The sequence below is a fragment of the Pleurodeles waltl genome, chromosome 11, assembly GCF_031143425.1.
Source record: "Pleurodeles waltl isolate 20211129_DDA chromosome 11, aPleWal1.hap1.20221129, whole genome shotgun sequence".
Taxonomy (NCBI): Eukaryota; Metazoa; Chordata; class Amphibia; order Caudata; family Salamandridae; genus Pleurodeles; species Pleurodeles waltl.
Genome location: NC_090450.1, coordinates 990,873,993 through 990,889,754, shown reverse-complemented (window position 1 = coordinate 990,889,754; position 15,762 = coordinate 990,873,993). Strand labels below are relative to the sequence as shown.

General features: G+C 44.3%; 1 protein-coding gene across 1 annotated transcript in view; it reads left to right on the top strand.

Annotated features, from left to right (window-relative positions):
- YPEL1 (yippee like 1) overlaps window positions 1-15,762 on the top strand; it is a 167,261-nt gene that overhangs the window by 121,988 nt on the left and 29,511 nt on the right. The window contains exon 4 of the mRNA XM_069215328.1: window positions 2,360-2,468. Coding sequence (XP_069071429.1) covers window positions 2,360-2,468 — 109 coding nt within the window. The remainder of the gene's footprint in view (window positions 1-2,359; window positions 2,469-15,762) is intronic.

Below are 15,762 nucleotides of genomic sequence, written 5' to 3'. Positions count from 1 at the left end.
TTGAAGCCGATTCCCGAGTTCCTCACCATCAACAAGGCCCAAGTGAGACATCAGGACCCCAGGTCTCTGTTTATCGGCATGGCTCCTGAATTCAATGAATTCAGCCACTTGAACATCTCCAAGGATTATAAGGACATTCTTGCCAAAGCCCGAGCTGATAGCACAAACAAAACATATCGGCTAAAGTGGAAGCGGTTCTGTCTTTGGTGCATCTCCAATACTCATCCTATATCCTCCACCCCAGAGGAAATCTTACCTTAATTGCTTCATTTAGCACGCTCAGGCCTTGCCTATGCGTCCATCAAAGTTCATTTAGCAGCCATCTCTCGATACAGGAAAATATCCGGTAAACCATCTCTTTGGTCTCAAAGACTTGTAAAACAATTCTTGCAAGGTCTCTTGAGATCTTTCCCTCCACTGAAAGTGCCTCCTCCAGCATGGCAGGTAAACATAGCCTTAGGACAACTGATGAAGAGCTCGTTTGAGCCCATACACAGGGCGGATATCAAATATCTCATGGAAAGTGGCGCTACTCCTTGCCTTTACCTACGCACGTAGTCCGCAAAATCCAAGCTTTTACAATCCAAGAACCCTTTCTGAAGTTCACACATGACAGGGTTATTCTATGCACCAATCCTAAAATTATCTCTAAGGTTAATTCAGAATTATATTTTAATTAACTTGTAGTACTGTGCTCATTCTTCCCTAATTCTCAATCTGCGGCAGAGATCTTTCCATTTGCTTGAACTTAGGAGATGCATCAAGTTTTATTTGGACAGAACAAAAACATTTCGACGAACAAACCAGCTGTTTTATATACTTTATTGCTCCGAGGAAAGGATGCCCAGTAACTAAGCAGATCATTTCCATATGGATTGCAAATGCGAAACTATTTTTTGCCAACAGAAAGCTGGTCGACCTTTGCAGGATAAGGTTCGTGCACATTCTACCAGAGCTGTATCCATGTCCTGCGCATTATTCTCCGGTGTACCCCTACAGCTGCAGTGTGGAAGATGCCACATACCCTCACAAAGCATTATTTGCTGGATGCAGAGGCGCTCCAGGATGCAGCAGTTGGCCAAGCGTTCCTTCGTCCTCTATTCCAATAAAGGTGAACCATCTCATTCTTCCCACCTTCCGCTTCTTCTTTTTCACGTCACATTTTCTAAACAACATGATTAATTGTTTTTCTGTCTGTTTTCTTCTCAAATTGTTAAATGTGACTTCTTTGAAGTGTTCATATATTTTGCACATCTATAGATAATATCAATTGAAAATGTGACAGTTGCTGCTTACTATTCTGATTCAAGCATGTGAATCTCTGAAAGTTCCAATACTGGAGTAAGAAACAAGCTACTTACCTGTAACTAAGGTTCTCCAGTATTGGAAGCTTTCATAGATTCACATGTGACCCACCCACCTCTCCTGGGGAGTTCACATTAATTTTCTCAGTAGTATACGCATTATAGCACTAGTGCTTGGAAAATCTGAGGGAAGGCAGCTCCTGACCAGAGGGTTCTAGAGGGTGGTGTGTTGTGATTGGTTAACTCTAGATTTAGGGGGTTATTCTAACTTTGGAGGAGGTGTTAATCCGTCCCAAAAGTGACGGATTTACCACCAGCCGTATTACGAGTCCATTATATCCTATGGAACTCGTAATACGGCTGGTGGTATATCCGTCACTTTACCGTCACTTTTGGGACGGATTAACACTCCTCCAAAGTTAGAATAACCCCCTTAGTCCTTTTTATGCATAAGGATAAGGAATACTGGAGGACCATAGTTACAGGTAAGTAACTTGTTTCTTACTTACTGTAGCAGAATATAAACTATTCTTTGAGCCAATATAGCTCTTCAGACAGAGAAAGAATTTAAAAATATTTTAGAGAAAGTGCACCACAATTAAGACTACCTTGCTCATATCCTTTGTTAGCCTTTAATAATTGTGGACATTGGCGTAAATTGGAACAATTTCTTCATTTTATACTAGAAAAGCAATCCCAGTAAGACAGATGTATTTGTTTAGGCAGGCATGATAATATCCAACACCTTTTATCTAGCCATATTAAATATAGTAGAAGCTCAAGCACATAGGTATGCATGGGTTTCTCAGATTTTAGGACATACATTGTGACCTATTCTAAAAACTGAAGTTTCACAAATTGCAAATGTTCCTTTCATGTTTTGAACTCCTTAATACAGTTTAGTACAAAGGTGATGACAGTGCATGTCAGTAGAGAAATGGGTACTTGTGTTTTTCTTTTTTTGTGCTGAAAGTTGTCACTTTGTAGCTTTCTTTTCCTTTTGTTATGCTTATCATTAAGCTTTGTAACAATTATGTATTTATCCTTCCCTGTAGGGTAAATGTGGGATGTGGTCCAGCAGAGGAAAGAGTACTTCTGACGGGATTACATGCTGTAGCTGATATCTATTGTGAGAACTGCAAAACCACTCTAGGGTGGAAATATGTGAGTAAAACATAGAATACATTAGCTCTTGTGACATTCATCTCAAAATATTATTTCTCTCTTCTATATCATAAGATTTGAACAACCTGTAGAATATGTCCTTGGTACATGGGGTCCGGAATGCATTTTGAAATGTAAATGTTTGTCTAATTAATAACTATTGTAGATTCCTTATATAAACTTGTTTCTCATGTGCCAAGCTCTGGAAACCTTTGCCAGCAGTGTTGAGTCTTCAATGCCAAATGGAGCAGTCCGGCACGGATTAATAGTGATTTACCGGAAATGAAGTTATGGGTGCATATAAGGGTGCTCAGGTACCCATGACCTCTGTTGCCTTTTTTTTCCTCTGCTTCAGAGGTGACATCAGAGACCACAGGATGTTGCTTGTTGTGTTTACCATTATTGACTTTAAATCAATATTTTCTGTATAACCCCACCGCAAATCACATGCCATCATGCAGATTGCCTTTGGTGCTGGAGTAAGTCACCAAAACACCTTGTTGAGTGACATGTGTTTGCGCTGATGGAGATTACTGACTTGGAAGGCAAGTACTATTTTTAAAGTGCGCCTCTCTGGTAGGAACTTTCAGCAGCTCCAAAGAAAGACCATGACATTCTCCCCACCATTTTCAGCTGTAGAGCCTAAAGTGAAGCCATTAAAAAAAAAAATGAATACCAACGTTGAAATTGATGTTGTTTAAGACACTAGTGATGGATATCTACAAATGCCCAGAGGTCTTCTATCTATCTCAAAGAATAATAGATGGCTCAGATTCTGACAGCCACCAGACCGCATTCCTTCATTAGATTTCATGATCTGTTTGGGCGTAACTGACACGCTCAGTTTTCCAGTAGCTTCTTCTCCCTACAAGGGTGACAATAGTAAAACAGTCTGCTTCTGCTAATGTATTCTGACCCGCATCTAATTTAATTTACAGAATGCTAAGAGACAAATGACCTCCCCAGATTCTGAGTTTCAATCCCAAAGGGCCCCTGTATGTTTAAGCAAGCCTGCTTCACTGAAGAATAAATAAGCCAGCAGACACAGTTGCAGTCTTACTGCATTCGGAGAAACAAATTTGGTGTCTATACTCTGAGTCTTTGAGAAAAGCAACCTGCTATAGCCATTATTTCCATTTAAAGTATTATATCTCCTCAAAGGAGACGTAAGTCTTTCATAACATGGCTAGGCGTAGTTAAGAGCTATAATACAATTACATTGGACTTTACAAACCCTTTGAGCAGGTCATCCATCTTCGAGCCCTATAATTTGTCATTCACACAAAAAAAATGGCTAAAAATAATCCACCTATCCGAGAAAACTCAATTTTTCTGTTGCCGAGAATCTACCTGTTATGTAGTTTTATATGGAGTTATTTCCCATCTGATCCCAACATTCTACTTCCATGAGTGCCAGGACTCATTAGGCTGGTACGGGAAAATGCACAAAACATCAATCATGCACCCTTCCTTTTAGTTACGTGTTTAATTGAAGACAACCTTATATTTGTCTGTGTTTCTAGCTACAGAAATACTCTAGGTCACTTACTACTGTGTGATTCGGTTTCTCTCTATGGAATGTGTAAACCTTTGATTAAGTTGTCCCTAATTAGTTACTTTGATCATTTATTCCAACACCCCACACACGTTTAAATAATGGTTCGTATTTAACGTTAACTAATAACAGCTGTTGTGGGTTGAATCTTGGCCAGCTGTTCATGATTAGTTTCTAAAACAATACAGAGTTGTGGTATGGCCTTGTATCCTCTGCTTCATCATGTAGTCAAAGGCTAGAATTGATGTAAAGGATATGCGTTTTGACAAATTTAGTAACTGGGTGGAATTTTGTTACAAAAGGTGTCTAACCTCTGCAACTGAGACCTACGGCTTGCAACCTGCTGAGATGCGAAACTTGTAAAAATGCAGTGCCCCATTAGTTTTTTGGACTTTGTGCATACAATATTCATTGTATTCAGTCCAACGGGTATTATGCACTTTTTAAAAAACATTGGGTCTGGTCTGGTAACTGGATTTAAAGCTGTGGTTAGATTTGATGATTTCAGCCATAGTGGTTATAGCACACTATATTAGTTGGGGGAGTTTATAGGGTGTGGGTTGTGTATCGCATGTTCTGAACATTGATTCAAGGGATGGGATGGGGACTTTACTGGATATGGTACAAGTACAGACATGTATTTTCACGTGTTTCAATTGTATTTTTTTCTTTAGCTTTCTGCTAAAATGCAATTAAATTTATTATAGAAAAAAGTGTTTGAACTTATGCCCTGGTTTTTCCACTCATTGTTCTCAAGTATGTTTGTAAAATTTCTTGCCATTCTTCTAATGATCTGTTGTAGAAGCATCATCTGCCTTCTAATCAGACAAGGGTATCGATCTGAAAGTGTGTGATTCAAGGCAAATATTATTTTTTTCTTGTTGCTTTTTTCTTCATTATCATGTATGAGACCACCTTCAAATATGAGAGTTCAGCATTTATTGGATTCAGTACACTAAACATTTGCTCCATGTATATTAAGATTCTAGCCTACAAATATGGTGTCCACAACCCTTGACTTGCCTCTTAGTTCAATAATAGCATTGCCATCAGGGCGGAGGCAGGAATGTTTCTCAGTTCATGTTTAAACCCTCACTTTTATGAAATCTGTTACCAAACCATGATTTGGTAGTCCACTGTCATGTACAGACAGCATATTTTCCATTTAAATGGCTACAAACTTTCCCACTAACATGCGGTTTTACTGATAACACTACATAGCATAGTGTGTGGAAATATGGTTTCAGCAAATATTTATCATTTCCACATCACCAAGTAAAGTATTCTGATTTGTTTTGATACTATTCAAATCTGTGTTTGCATAGGACTTCAGAGTTACAAACAATGTGCTTTCCTAAGTGCTGATGCATTTTGAAACATTTGCACAGTTAATTTACGAGCTATTTAAATGTGTTATTAAAAATGAAAAAAATTACATCCTACAGCCTTTCATTATACGCTCACTGTACCCCGTCACAATTGTCAAAACAGATCACTTTACAAAATCCTCTAACTTTGCAGTCAGAGAAAGAAACGCAAACACCAATCTCCAGGATAAAATAAGAAACAATTTGTAACAAGACATAAGCTGTCAAATACCTCTGTCTTTGAACACCCAGCAAGTGTAACAAGATAAAAGCAAAATTTAAATGCATCTTTATTGCTCATTCCCTTTCCGAATGAACAGAACTCCTGTCATCCAGTATTGGATCTTTCATAAATTCACATGCTTGAATTCACATGCTTGAATCATCCCCGTCGTCGAAGTGGGAGTCCCACGGTACATAAAATAGCAATAATTAACAAATAAAACTTTTATGCCATAGGCTATAATGGAAACAGTAATCCCTCATATACCTATCCATGTCCTTTTGTGAAAAGGACCCAAACCTGCCTGCTGACCAATCAGGCACCAGCACCCTCTAGAACACTCTCCAGAGAAGCTCCTTCCCTCAGATTTTCTACCGCACGTCGTGTGAAGAGTCTCCCTCAGCTCTGCTCAGTTTTCTACTTCTTCAGAAGCTTTTTTCTCTCAAAGAATTTAAAATATGTCTGATTCTTCTAGAAAAGGCCTTTTTCGCCCTTGCAAGACCCGTGGAAAGAAAAGGCTCCATGTGGATGATCCACATAAAGACTTCTTTTACTGTCTCTACCCACAACATCAGGTGAAAGACTGCAAGAAATGTTGTACTTTCTCCACAAAAACCCTCAGAGACCGTGAGGGTAGACTCCTGACATGGTTACAGGCAAAATCCTGTACTTCAGGTGAGGAGAGTGGGTCAGAGAGGCCACACAAAAGGTCCAAATCTGAGGACCTGGGCCAGACAGAAAAATCTAGAAAGAGGCAGAAATTACATCATGGAAAGGGCTTACAGACTTCAGTTTCCTCTGAGCCATCCTCTTCTCTTCAAAAGAAGGAGTCCTACCGTCTTTCTCCTTCCTCAGAGACTTCTACCTCTAGAAAGGAGACTATTAAATTCAAATCGACGACACCACCATCGACGACGGTACTAACAGCTACCGTCTCCACTACATCATCGACGAGACCATCGTCAGCGACGACTACTTTGACATAAACGGTAAGGGCTCCTGTCCCCTCAATCAAACCTCCGTCTACGAGGACTCCAGAACGGAGTGCGTCGTTGACATTATTGACGACGACAACATCGTCGCTTATAACACCGTCAACAGCCCCGTCGACTATAATATAAACGACAACAGTGTCATCGGCTGTCTCACCATCGACGAGGACACCGTCGAAGAAGCTGTCGTCGACTACACCACCGTTGACGAGACCAACGTCGATGGAAATATCATCACTGGCCACAGTACCGTCCACGGCATCTTCAACTCCGACACCATCTACGACTTCACTTGTGCCTGTCAGGCAGATAGAGGCTACTCCTACCTCTTCCAGGTCTCTGGATCTCCGAGCCATGGTCAGGATCACATCTCTGCCCAGATCACACATTTATCCCATAGACACATCTCCAAGCAAAGTGTCAACTTTAGTACCCAGTCATCTACTTGACTGGGAGGAATCTGATGAGGGTCCATTCGGAGATGCACACAGCCCATCACAGCTCCACGTTAAATATCAAGAAGAAGATGACGATGATGAGTATGACCAATACCAACCATACTACTCACATCAAGAACACTATTACCAACCAAGAGAGCCTCAGCCGAGAGACTCTATACAGATGCCTTCCTCCTTAATCCAGGACTTACAGTCTATGATACAGGATTATAGGAGAAGGTTCCCAGTGGCAGCAGAAGATCAGCCACCACATCCAGTTTCTCCTTGCTACACCAACCAATGTCCCTCCTCCTCCAGCTACTCCAAGAATGACACCCCACTCTGTTAGTTGCACCCCCTAGAGATGAAGGTTCCACATCAGGGGAAGAAGAGGAAGAAGGAGAGATTTCTACCCCGCAACATCCTACCAAGGAATGGGATGACTACTTGGCCCCCGATCCTTCACCACCTCCTCGCCCTTCTGATTCTCCACCCGAGGATATAGGTGGTTTCCACAATCTTATGGACAGAGCTGCTGCACGCTTCCACCTTCCAACATCTGTCTCCCAGTCGGAATGTTTCCTGCATGATTTTAAGGAGCAGTCAAGGACGTCTGTACGGTCCATTCCGATTATCGATTTTATATGGAGCGAGGGTACAAAGATTATGCACAACCCAGCAACAGTCCCACCAGTCCCGCAAAAACTGGACAAGAAATACAAGGCAACCCAAGATTCTCCGGCATGTCTTACTGGCCACCCAAATCCTGACTCGGTTATTTCACAAGCTGCTCAAAGGCGTTCTAAGAACCCATCTATGCCTATCTCTACTCCTCCAGACAGAGAAGGAAGGAGATTGGATAATGTGGCCAAAGATTCTCCTCCTTGTCAGCAATCACTGTCAGAGCAGCAAATTCATTGGCAATCCTGGGTCGTTATGACCGGCATATGTGGTCTGATATGCAACCTTTCTTGGACCTCATCCCTGAAAGCAAGCAAGCAGAGTCACGGAAGATCCTCCAAGAAGGTGAGCGTACGTCAGAAGAAATAATCGTCTGCGCTCTTGATATAGCTTCTACTGGCTTTCGTCAGCTAGCTGGTGCCGCTGTCTTACGCCGCCAAGGTTGGCTCAAAGCCACATCTTTCAGGCCGGAAGTGCAATCCTGTATCCTCGACATGCCCTACGATGGCGAATCTCTCTTTGGCAAGCACGTAGATGACACGCTCTAAGCCGTCAAGACCGACACAGACACTGCCAAGTCCCTAGGTACCGTGCAGTACCGGAAACAGCCCTTTCGGGGTGCTAGAGGAAGAGGTTTTACCTCATTTCGAGGTTCCTTTCACAGGCAGTACCAGCAACCCCAATATAGGCCTTCCTACCAACAACAGTACAGGCAACCATCTATGGCTTCCTACACCAGACAGGGAGCAAAGAGAAGACAGGGTTCACAAAGCAGAGATCAACCCAGAAAGCAATGATATTCTCCAGGCACCGGCTATGCTTCCCCAATGTTCACACCATCAACAAATAGGAGCAAACATTTCCAACTACATCCAGGCATCCAGGAGTGGAAGAAAATAACATCAGACAAATGGGTGCTGGATATAGTGACAAGAGGTCATACCCTGGAATTCATACAAAAACCACTGCATCATCCACCAAGAACAGGCAGACCTCTCCATCTTCGTCTGCTTCAACGGGAGGTATTCATTATGCTTGCCAAGGGAGCTATAGAGACAGTTCCAGTTCAGCAACTAGGTCTCGGATTCTACTCCCGTTGCTTCATAATGAAGAAGTCGTCAGGGGAATGGCGTCCGATACTAGATCTCAGTAAACTCAGCAAGTTCCTTTGGAAGCAATCTTTTCGGATGATCACACTGTCAGATATCCTGCACCACCTCAATCCTGGAGATTTTATGACAACTTTGGATCTCCAGGATGCCTATTTCCACATACCAATACATCAGAAACATCGCAAATATCTCCGCTTTACTGTAGCCGGTGCCCATTATCAGTTCAAAGTCCTACCATTCGGGCTGAGATCCGCCCCAAGAATCTTCACGAAATGCCTTGCCCCAGTCGCAGGTTTCCTCCGCAGCAAGGGTTTCCAGGTGTTTCCATACCTGGACGACTGGCTCATAAAAGCCCTGTCTACGCTACTAGCCTCCAAAGCGACAAACGCTTGCTTAAAATTATTCCACAGTTTGGGGCTAACAGTGAATCTACAGAAGTCGGTCACACTTTCCTCATGCAGAAGAGTTTTCCTGGGTGCAGAATTAGACACTATCCAAAACAAAGCATATCTCACTCCAGCAAGGCAGCAGAAGCTAACCCACTTAGCTGTCAGAATCTCCACAAAAGAGTCAGTTTCAGTACGACTGTTCGTCGTTTCTTGGCATGATTTCTTCGGCCATCGTCCTAGTTCGACTAGCAAGGCTGAGAATGAGACCGTTGCAAGAAGAACTACAACTCCAATGGACCCAGTCGCAAGGGTCCTTCGACGACTTAATAACTATCACACCAAAAATTCGGCAGGCGTTGAAGTGGTGGTCTCGGACCAACCACCTCTCCCAAGGTCTTACGTTTCTAGCACCAATAACAGACTTTGTCATCACCACAGACGCTTCCTTGGAAGGCTGGGGAGGCCATTCTCAAGACATGCGCATTCAGGGCAGATGGTCCAATCTCCAGAAAGGAATGCACATAAACCTGCTAGAACTGAAGGTGATCCATCTCACGCTCAAACTTTTCTTCCACGCATCGCAGGGTCCTCAGTGTTGGTCAGGACGGACAACACAACAAGTATGTTTTACATCAACAAGCAGGGAGGAACAAGATGCCTCTCCCTCTCAAGGGAAGCTCAGTCTGTTTGGGACTGGCTCACACTGCACAATGTTCGCCTCAGGGTGGAGCACCTGCCAGGGGCCAACTACGCCCTAGCGGACTCTCTCAGCAGGACAGACGACAACTGCCACGAGTGGGAACTCAACCAGAACATACTCAACGGCATCTTCCAACGATGGGGTCAGCCGATCCTAGACTTGTTTGCCACCAACCTGAACGCCAAATGCCAGTTCTACGCCAGTTGATACCCACTCCCGGGGTCGTGGGGAAATGCTCTTTTGATGAGATGGTCCGGGATCTTTGCCTACGCTTTTCCCCCCATCCCTCTGATTCCCAGGCTCCTCAGGAAAATGAAGTCCGAATGCTGCAGGATCATTCTCATAGCCCACAGATGGCCCAGACAGTACTGGTACACAGAGCTCCTACTCCGGTCCGTGGCCAATCCAGTCCGCCTTCCTTGCAACCACAACCTTCTCACAAAGAATCAGGGTCTCATCCTTCATCCCGACCCAGCTTCGCTGCAATTGCTTGCTTGGCTCCTGAGTACAGAGTTTCACGATATGAACATCGATCAGGAATGTAGACTGATATTATCTAGGGCACAAGCAGAGAGCACAAATAAGACGTACAAACTGAAGTGGAAGAGATTTTGTGTTTGGTACTTTCAGAACAACTTCCACCCGTTACAAATTAACCCTGAACAAATTCTTTCTTACCTTCTCTCACTCTCCAAAGCTGGTCTTTGCCATGCATCAGTCAAGATTCACCTAGCAGCTATAGCCTCCTATAGGCGATCGGCTGAGATGCCCTCAATTGGCTCATCCAGAATCATTAAGCAGTTTATGAAAGGACTTTTCCACACTTTCCCTCCTGTGCGGCTACCTCCGCCAGAGTGGCACCTTAATATAGTCCTGTCTCGGCTCATGAAAGCTCCTTTCGAACCCATTCACAGGGAGGAACTCAAGTACATCACATGGAAAGTGGCAACCCTGCTTGCTCTCACTTCTACCAGGAGAGTCAGTGATATACCGGCGTTAACTACTAAAGAACCCTTTTTGTTTTTTTCTGATGATTTTGTTATGCTCAGAACCAACCCCAAATACATTCCCAAGGTGCCATCTTCATTCTATCTCAATGAGCCTGTGATACTACAAACCTTTTTTCCAAACCCAACTACAATCGCAGAAAAAAACGCTACACTCTTTGAACATCAAACAATGGCTCAAATTTTATCTTCAAAGTACCAAACAAATCAGAAAATCAAATCAACTCTTGGTATCTTATTCTCTTGGACGACAGGGAGCAGGAGTCACCAAGGCCACTACAGCCGGGTGGATTTCCTCGACAATCCAATACTGTCACACCAAGGCAGGAAAACCCTTGACTAGGCGCCCAAGAGCCCCCTCCACGAGAGCAGTCTCCACATTGGCTGCTTTGTTTCAGGGTATTGCCCTGGATAAGAGATGCCAAGCTGCGACATGGAAAACTACGCACTCCTTTACGCAGCACTACTTTTTGGAGTCATCGCAGAGAACAGATTCTCTAGTAGGACAAGCTGTTCTACGCTATCTCTTTCATTAAGGTGAGACCTTTCCTTGGTTATATAGAAATGGTTTGATATGCAAATAACCGTGATTTCCATCATATATACTTTGATATGCTTCTATATAAGTATGTATTTAGTGTTTTTATATATATATATATATATATATATATGTGTGTGTATTTATAACACAAATATTCAGTATATGTACTTAGAAGTATCTGTATTTCTCTGAAGTTCGTAATGCAAGATTTATGAGCTATTTTATATTGGGTATAAAGGATTTTCATGCTCGCACCCTCCATCCACTGCGAGTATAATGTTTATCAACAGTACTGCTGACTATTCAGATTCAAGCATGTGAATTTATGAAAGATCCAATACTGGATAAGAAAACAAGTTACTTACCTGTAACTACAGTTATCCAGTATTGGTATCTTTCATGAATTCACATGCGACCCACCCGCCTCCCCTTTGACGCTCGCATTTACTCCAGTATTGGAACTTTCATAGATTCACATGCTTGAATCATTCCCCGTCGTCGAGATGGGAGTCCCCGGTATAATTTACACAAGTAGTGTCAAGATACAATAGCAAAGAAAAAAGGCCCTAGGCCTCTTCAATTTAACAGTCTATCCAGAGTCATTTTGTGAAAAGGACCAAACTTGAGCATCCACCAATCAGACGACTGCACCCTCTAGAATCCTCCTGAGAGAAGCTCCAGCACCTCACATTTTCTACCGCACATCGTGCTAGGGAGTCTCCTCAGAGCTCTGCTCTTTCTTCACACCTTTTCAACATTTTCTCTCAGAGAAACTTAACTAACTTGATTTGTCAACTATTTTCCAACTATGTCTGACAAGGAGAAGAAGGGTCTTTTCAGAGACTGCAAGACTTGTGGAAAGAAAAGGCTTCATTCTGAAGACCCTCACCAGGACTGCATTTACTGTCTCTACCCAGACCATTCAGCTGAAGACTGTAAGATTTGTCGTACCTTTTCCTCTAAGACTTTAAAGGACAGGGAAGGCAGATTATTGATATGGCTGCAGAAACTAAAACATAGAGAAAATCCAGGTTCTAACTCTGAGAGTGATGAATCTTCAACATCCAAGAGATCATCAAAGAGGGCGAGATCAGGCTCAAGATCTCCCTCCCAACTCTCAAGAAAAGCCCACAAAAAGACTGCTTCAGGGTCTTATAAGGGCCACAGCCCATCTTCCTCTCCTAAGAAAGCTTCCAGGAACGAGGGGAGAAGTCATTCTACCAGTTCAGAGAGGCACAGAAAATCTTCCTCTGTACCTCCATCTGTGACTTTTAAGAAGCCATCCTCTGTAACTGGGAAAAAAGCATCGTCGATGACGGATTCATCGTCGACGGTACCGTCGGTGAGTACTTTTCCGACGACGACGACATCCAGTTCTGCGCTTCCACAGTCGACGGCTCTGTCGGTGACAACGTCGACGAGGACAGGTACCCCACCGTCGATGAGAACTGCAGCTACGACATCAGCATCGACGACCGTCTACACGTCGTCATCGTCGACTGCGCTGATGTCAGTGTCAGCCCTACCGTCATCGACGGTAGACTCGTCGGCGAGACTTTCTTCTATTAAGATCTCCGTGCGCCCAGCGTCTACGACACCGCCTATGACAAAGTCTATGTATGCGCCGTCGACGACACCGTCGACGAGGGAGAAACATCAGAAAAGTGTGGAAAAGCTGACGCCAACTCATACATCACCTAGTAAGGTGTCCTTCCTTGTTCCAGTGCACCTTTCAGAGGGAGACGAAGACTCAGATGATGAGGGGCCATTTGGAACAGCCCACAGTCCATCCCAACTGAACGTAAAGTATCAGGAAGAGGAGGAGTATGAGGAAGCCTATGACCCCCAATTTTATGCAGAACAACAGCAATACCAACAGGGAGCATATATTCCATCCTCCCTATTGACTGACCTCAGAGCGATGTTGGCTGATTACAGCACGCGGTTTCCCCCTCAAGGAGAACAACCTCCCCCATCTCCCGTCTCTGGGGTTACCACTCCACATCAGAGGCCAACTTCCTTACCTCTCACGAATGTGGCTACTCCTGATATGACACTTCCTCAGGATACAGACATCTCAGAGGGAGATCAGGAAGAAGGGGAGCTCATGACACTCACTCCGAGTGGGACAAATACATCATCCCTGCTCCTCCTTCTCCTTCTCCTTCTCCTTCTCCTTCTCCTTCTCAATCTAAGGTGGAATCCCCACCAGAAGACATAGGAGGGTTTCACAATCTTCTCGAGAGAGCTAGCAAGCGTTTTGCTTTACCAATGCCAACCAAGCAAAACAACTGTTTCCTTTACGACTTTAAGGAACCTTTTTAGAAATCCGTGCGCTCTATCCCGATAGTTAACTACCTGTGGGAAGAGGGTCTTAAAGTCATGCATAATCCGGCTACAGTTACTGCAGTACTACCTCATTTAGATAAGAAGTACAAGGCACCGGACGATGCACCAACATATCTAACTGGACACCCTCCTCCGAATTCGGTGGTAGCTCAGGCAACACAAAGAAGATCTAAGAACCCTTCTGCCCCGATTTCCGCACCCCCAGACAAAGAGGGTAGACGGCTAAATAATATAGGTAAAATGTTTTCCTCTATGGCTAGCCTAGTGGTAAGAGCCGCCAACTCTTTGGCTATACTGGCTAGGTTTGATAGGCAACTTTGGGCGGACATTGCACCTTATATTGGCCAGTTGCCGGAAGATACAAGATCAGAGGCAAACAAAACTGTACAGGAGGGTCAACACGCGTCTGCAGAACTTATCGACTGTGCAGTGGACATTGCAACCACTGCTTTTCGACAGCTCGCCGGTGCTGCGGTGCTTAGGAGGCAAGGTTGGCTTAAAGCTACCTCCTTCCGTCCAGAGGTGCAAATTAAATCTTGGACTTACGTTTTGATGGCCAGGTATTGTTTGGAAAGCACATTGACGCCTTACAATCCATCAAATCGGACACAGACACGGGAAGGTCACTAGAGACCCTGCAATATCGAAAGTCTTCCTTTTGACCTAGAGGGCGTGGCCAACCCTCATACAGAGGAGGATATCAACAACCCAGATATTCCACCTATCCTTCCTCTTCCCAACAATATCGCCAATACTACTCAGAGACAGCCGCCGCAACCAGCCTATGGTAGACCTGGAGGTCGTGGACGCTCAACCCGCCCGGCCAAAGATTTGACTTGTAGAACCTGATGCATCCGAGGCGCCGGCTACGTCCAACTCTCCACCTTTCATTCTGGGCGGGAGGATATCTCTATTCCTCGAACAATGGCAAGCCATCACTTCAGACAAGTGGGTCCTACAATTAGTGGAACGGGCCATACTTTAGAATTTACCCAACTACCTCCCTCCTGAGATGGTGGTCTCGAAGGCATCATTTATCAATCGGCCTTTCGTTTCTACAGCAGCCAGCTCCGTGGACCATAACGACAGATGCATCCCTGGAAGGCTGGGGGGCTGTGCTACAGGATCTGCAATTAGGTGGCAAATGGCCACCGCATCTGGCATCAATGCATATCAATTGGCTGGAGCTCAGAGCAGTGCACCTGGCCTTACAGGCGTTTCTTCCCAAGATATCAGGATCGCAAGTAGTAATAAGGATGGACAACACCACCACGATGCATTACCTCAACAAAGTAGGAGGCACAAGATCTCTCACTCTCTCCAGAGAAGCCCAGACAATCTGGAATTGGGCCTCGCAGCAAGGCATCACATTATCAGCGGTACACATGCCGGGAATAGACAACAAGACAGCAGATGCACTCAGCAGGCAGAAGTCGAGCTGCCACGAGTGGGAGCTAGACCAGTCCATAGTGAACCACATTTTTTTCCAGTGGGGAACACCAACAGTAGACCTGTTTGCAAGCAAGCACAATGCCAAATGCCAGTTCTTCGCAAGTTGGCATCACCAGAAGGGATCTTGGGGGATTGCGTTTTCGATAGTCTGGTCAGACATCTTTGCTTACGCCTTTCCTCCAATTCCGTTTACCCCACGGGTCCTCACGAAGATGAAAGCAGAGCTGTGCACTCTGATATTAATAGCTCCGTACTGGCCGCATCAGCATTGGTTCGCGGAACTTCTTCTTCTGTCAATCAAGCCTCAAATTCCGCTGGAGCCGTTTCCCCAAATGTTGACAAAGAACAATGGCCAGGTTCGGCACCCAAATCCGAAGTCGATGCGTTTATCAGCATGGCTCCTGACCACAGGGAGTTCGCACATTTGAATATCCCACAGGAATGTAGGGATATTTTGTTAAAAGCCAGAGCAGATAGCACCAATAAAAC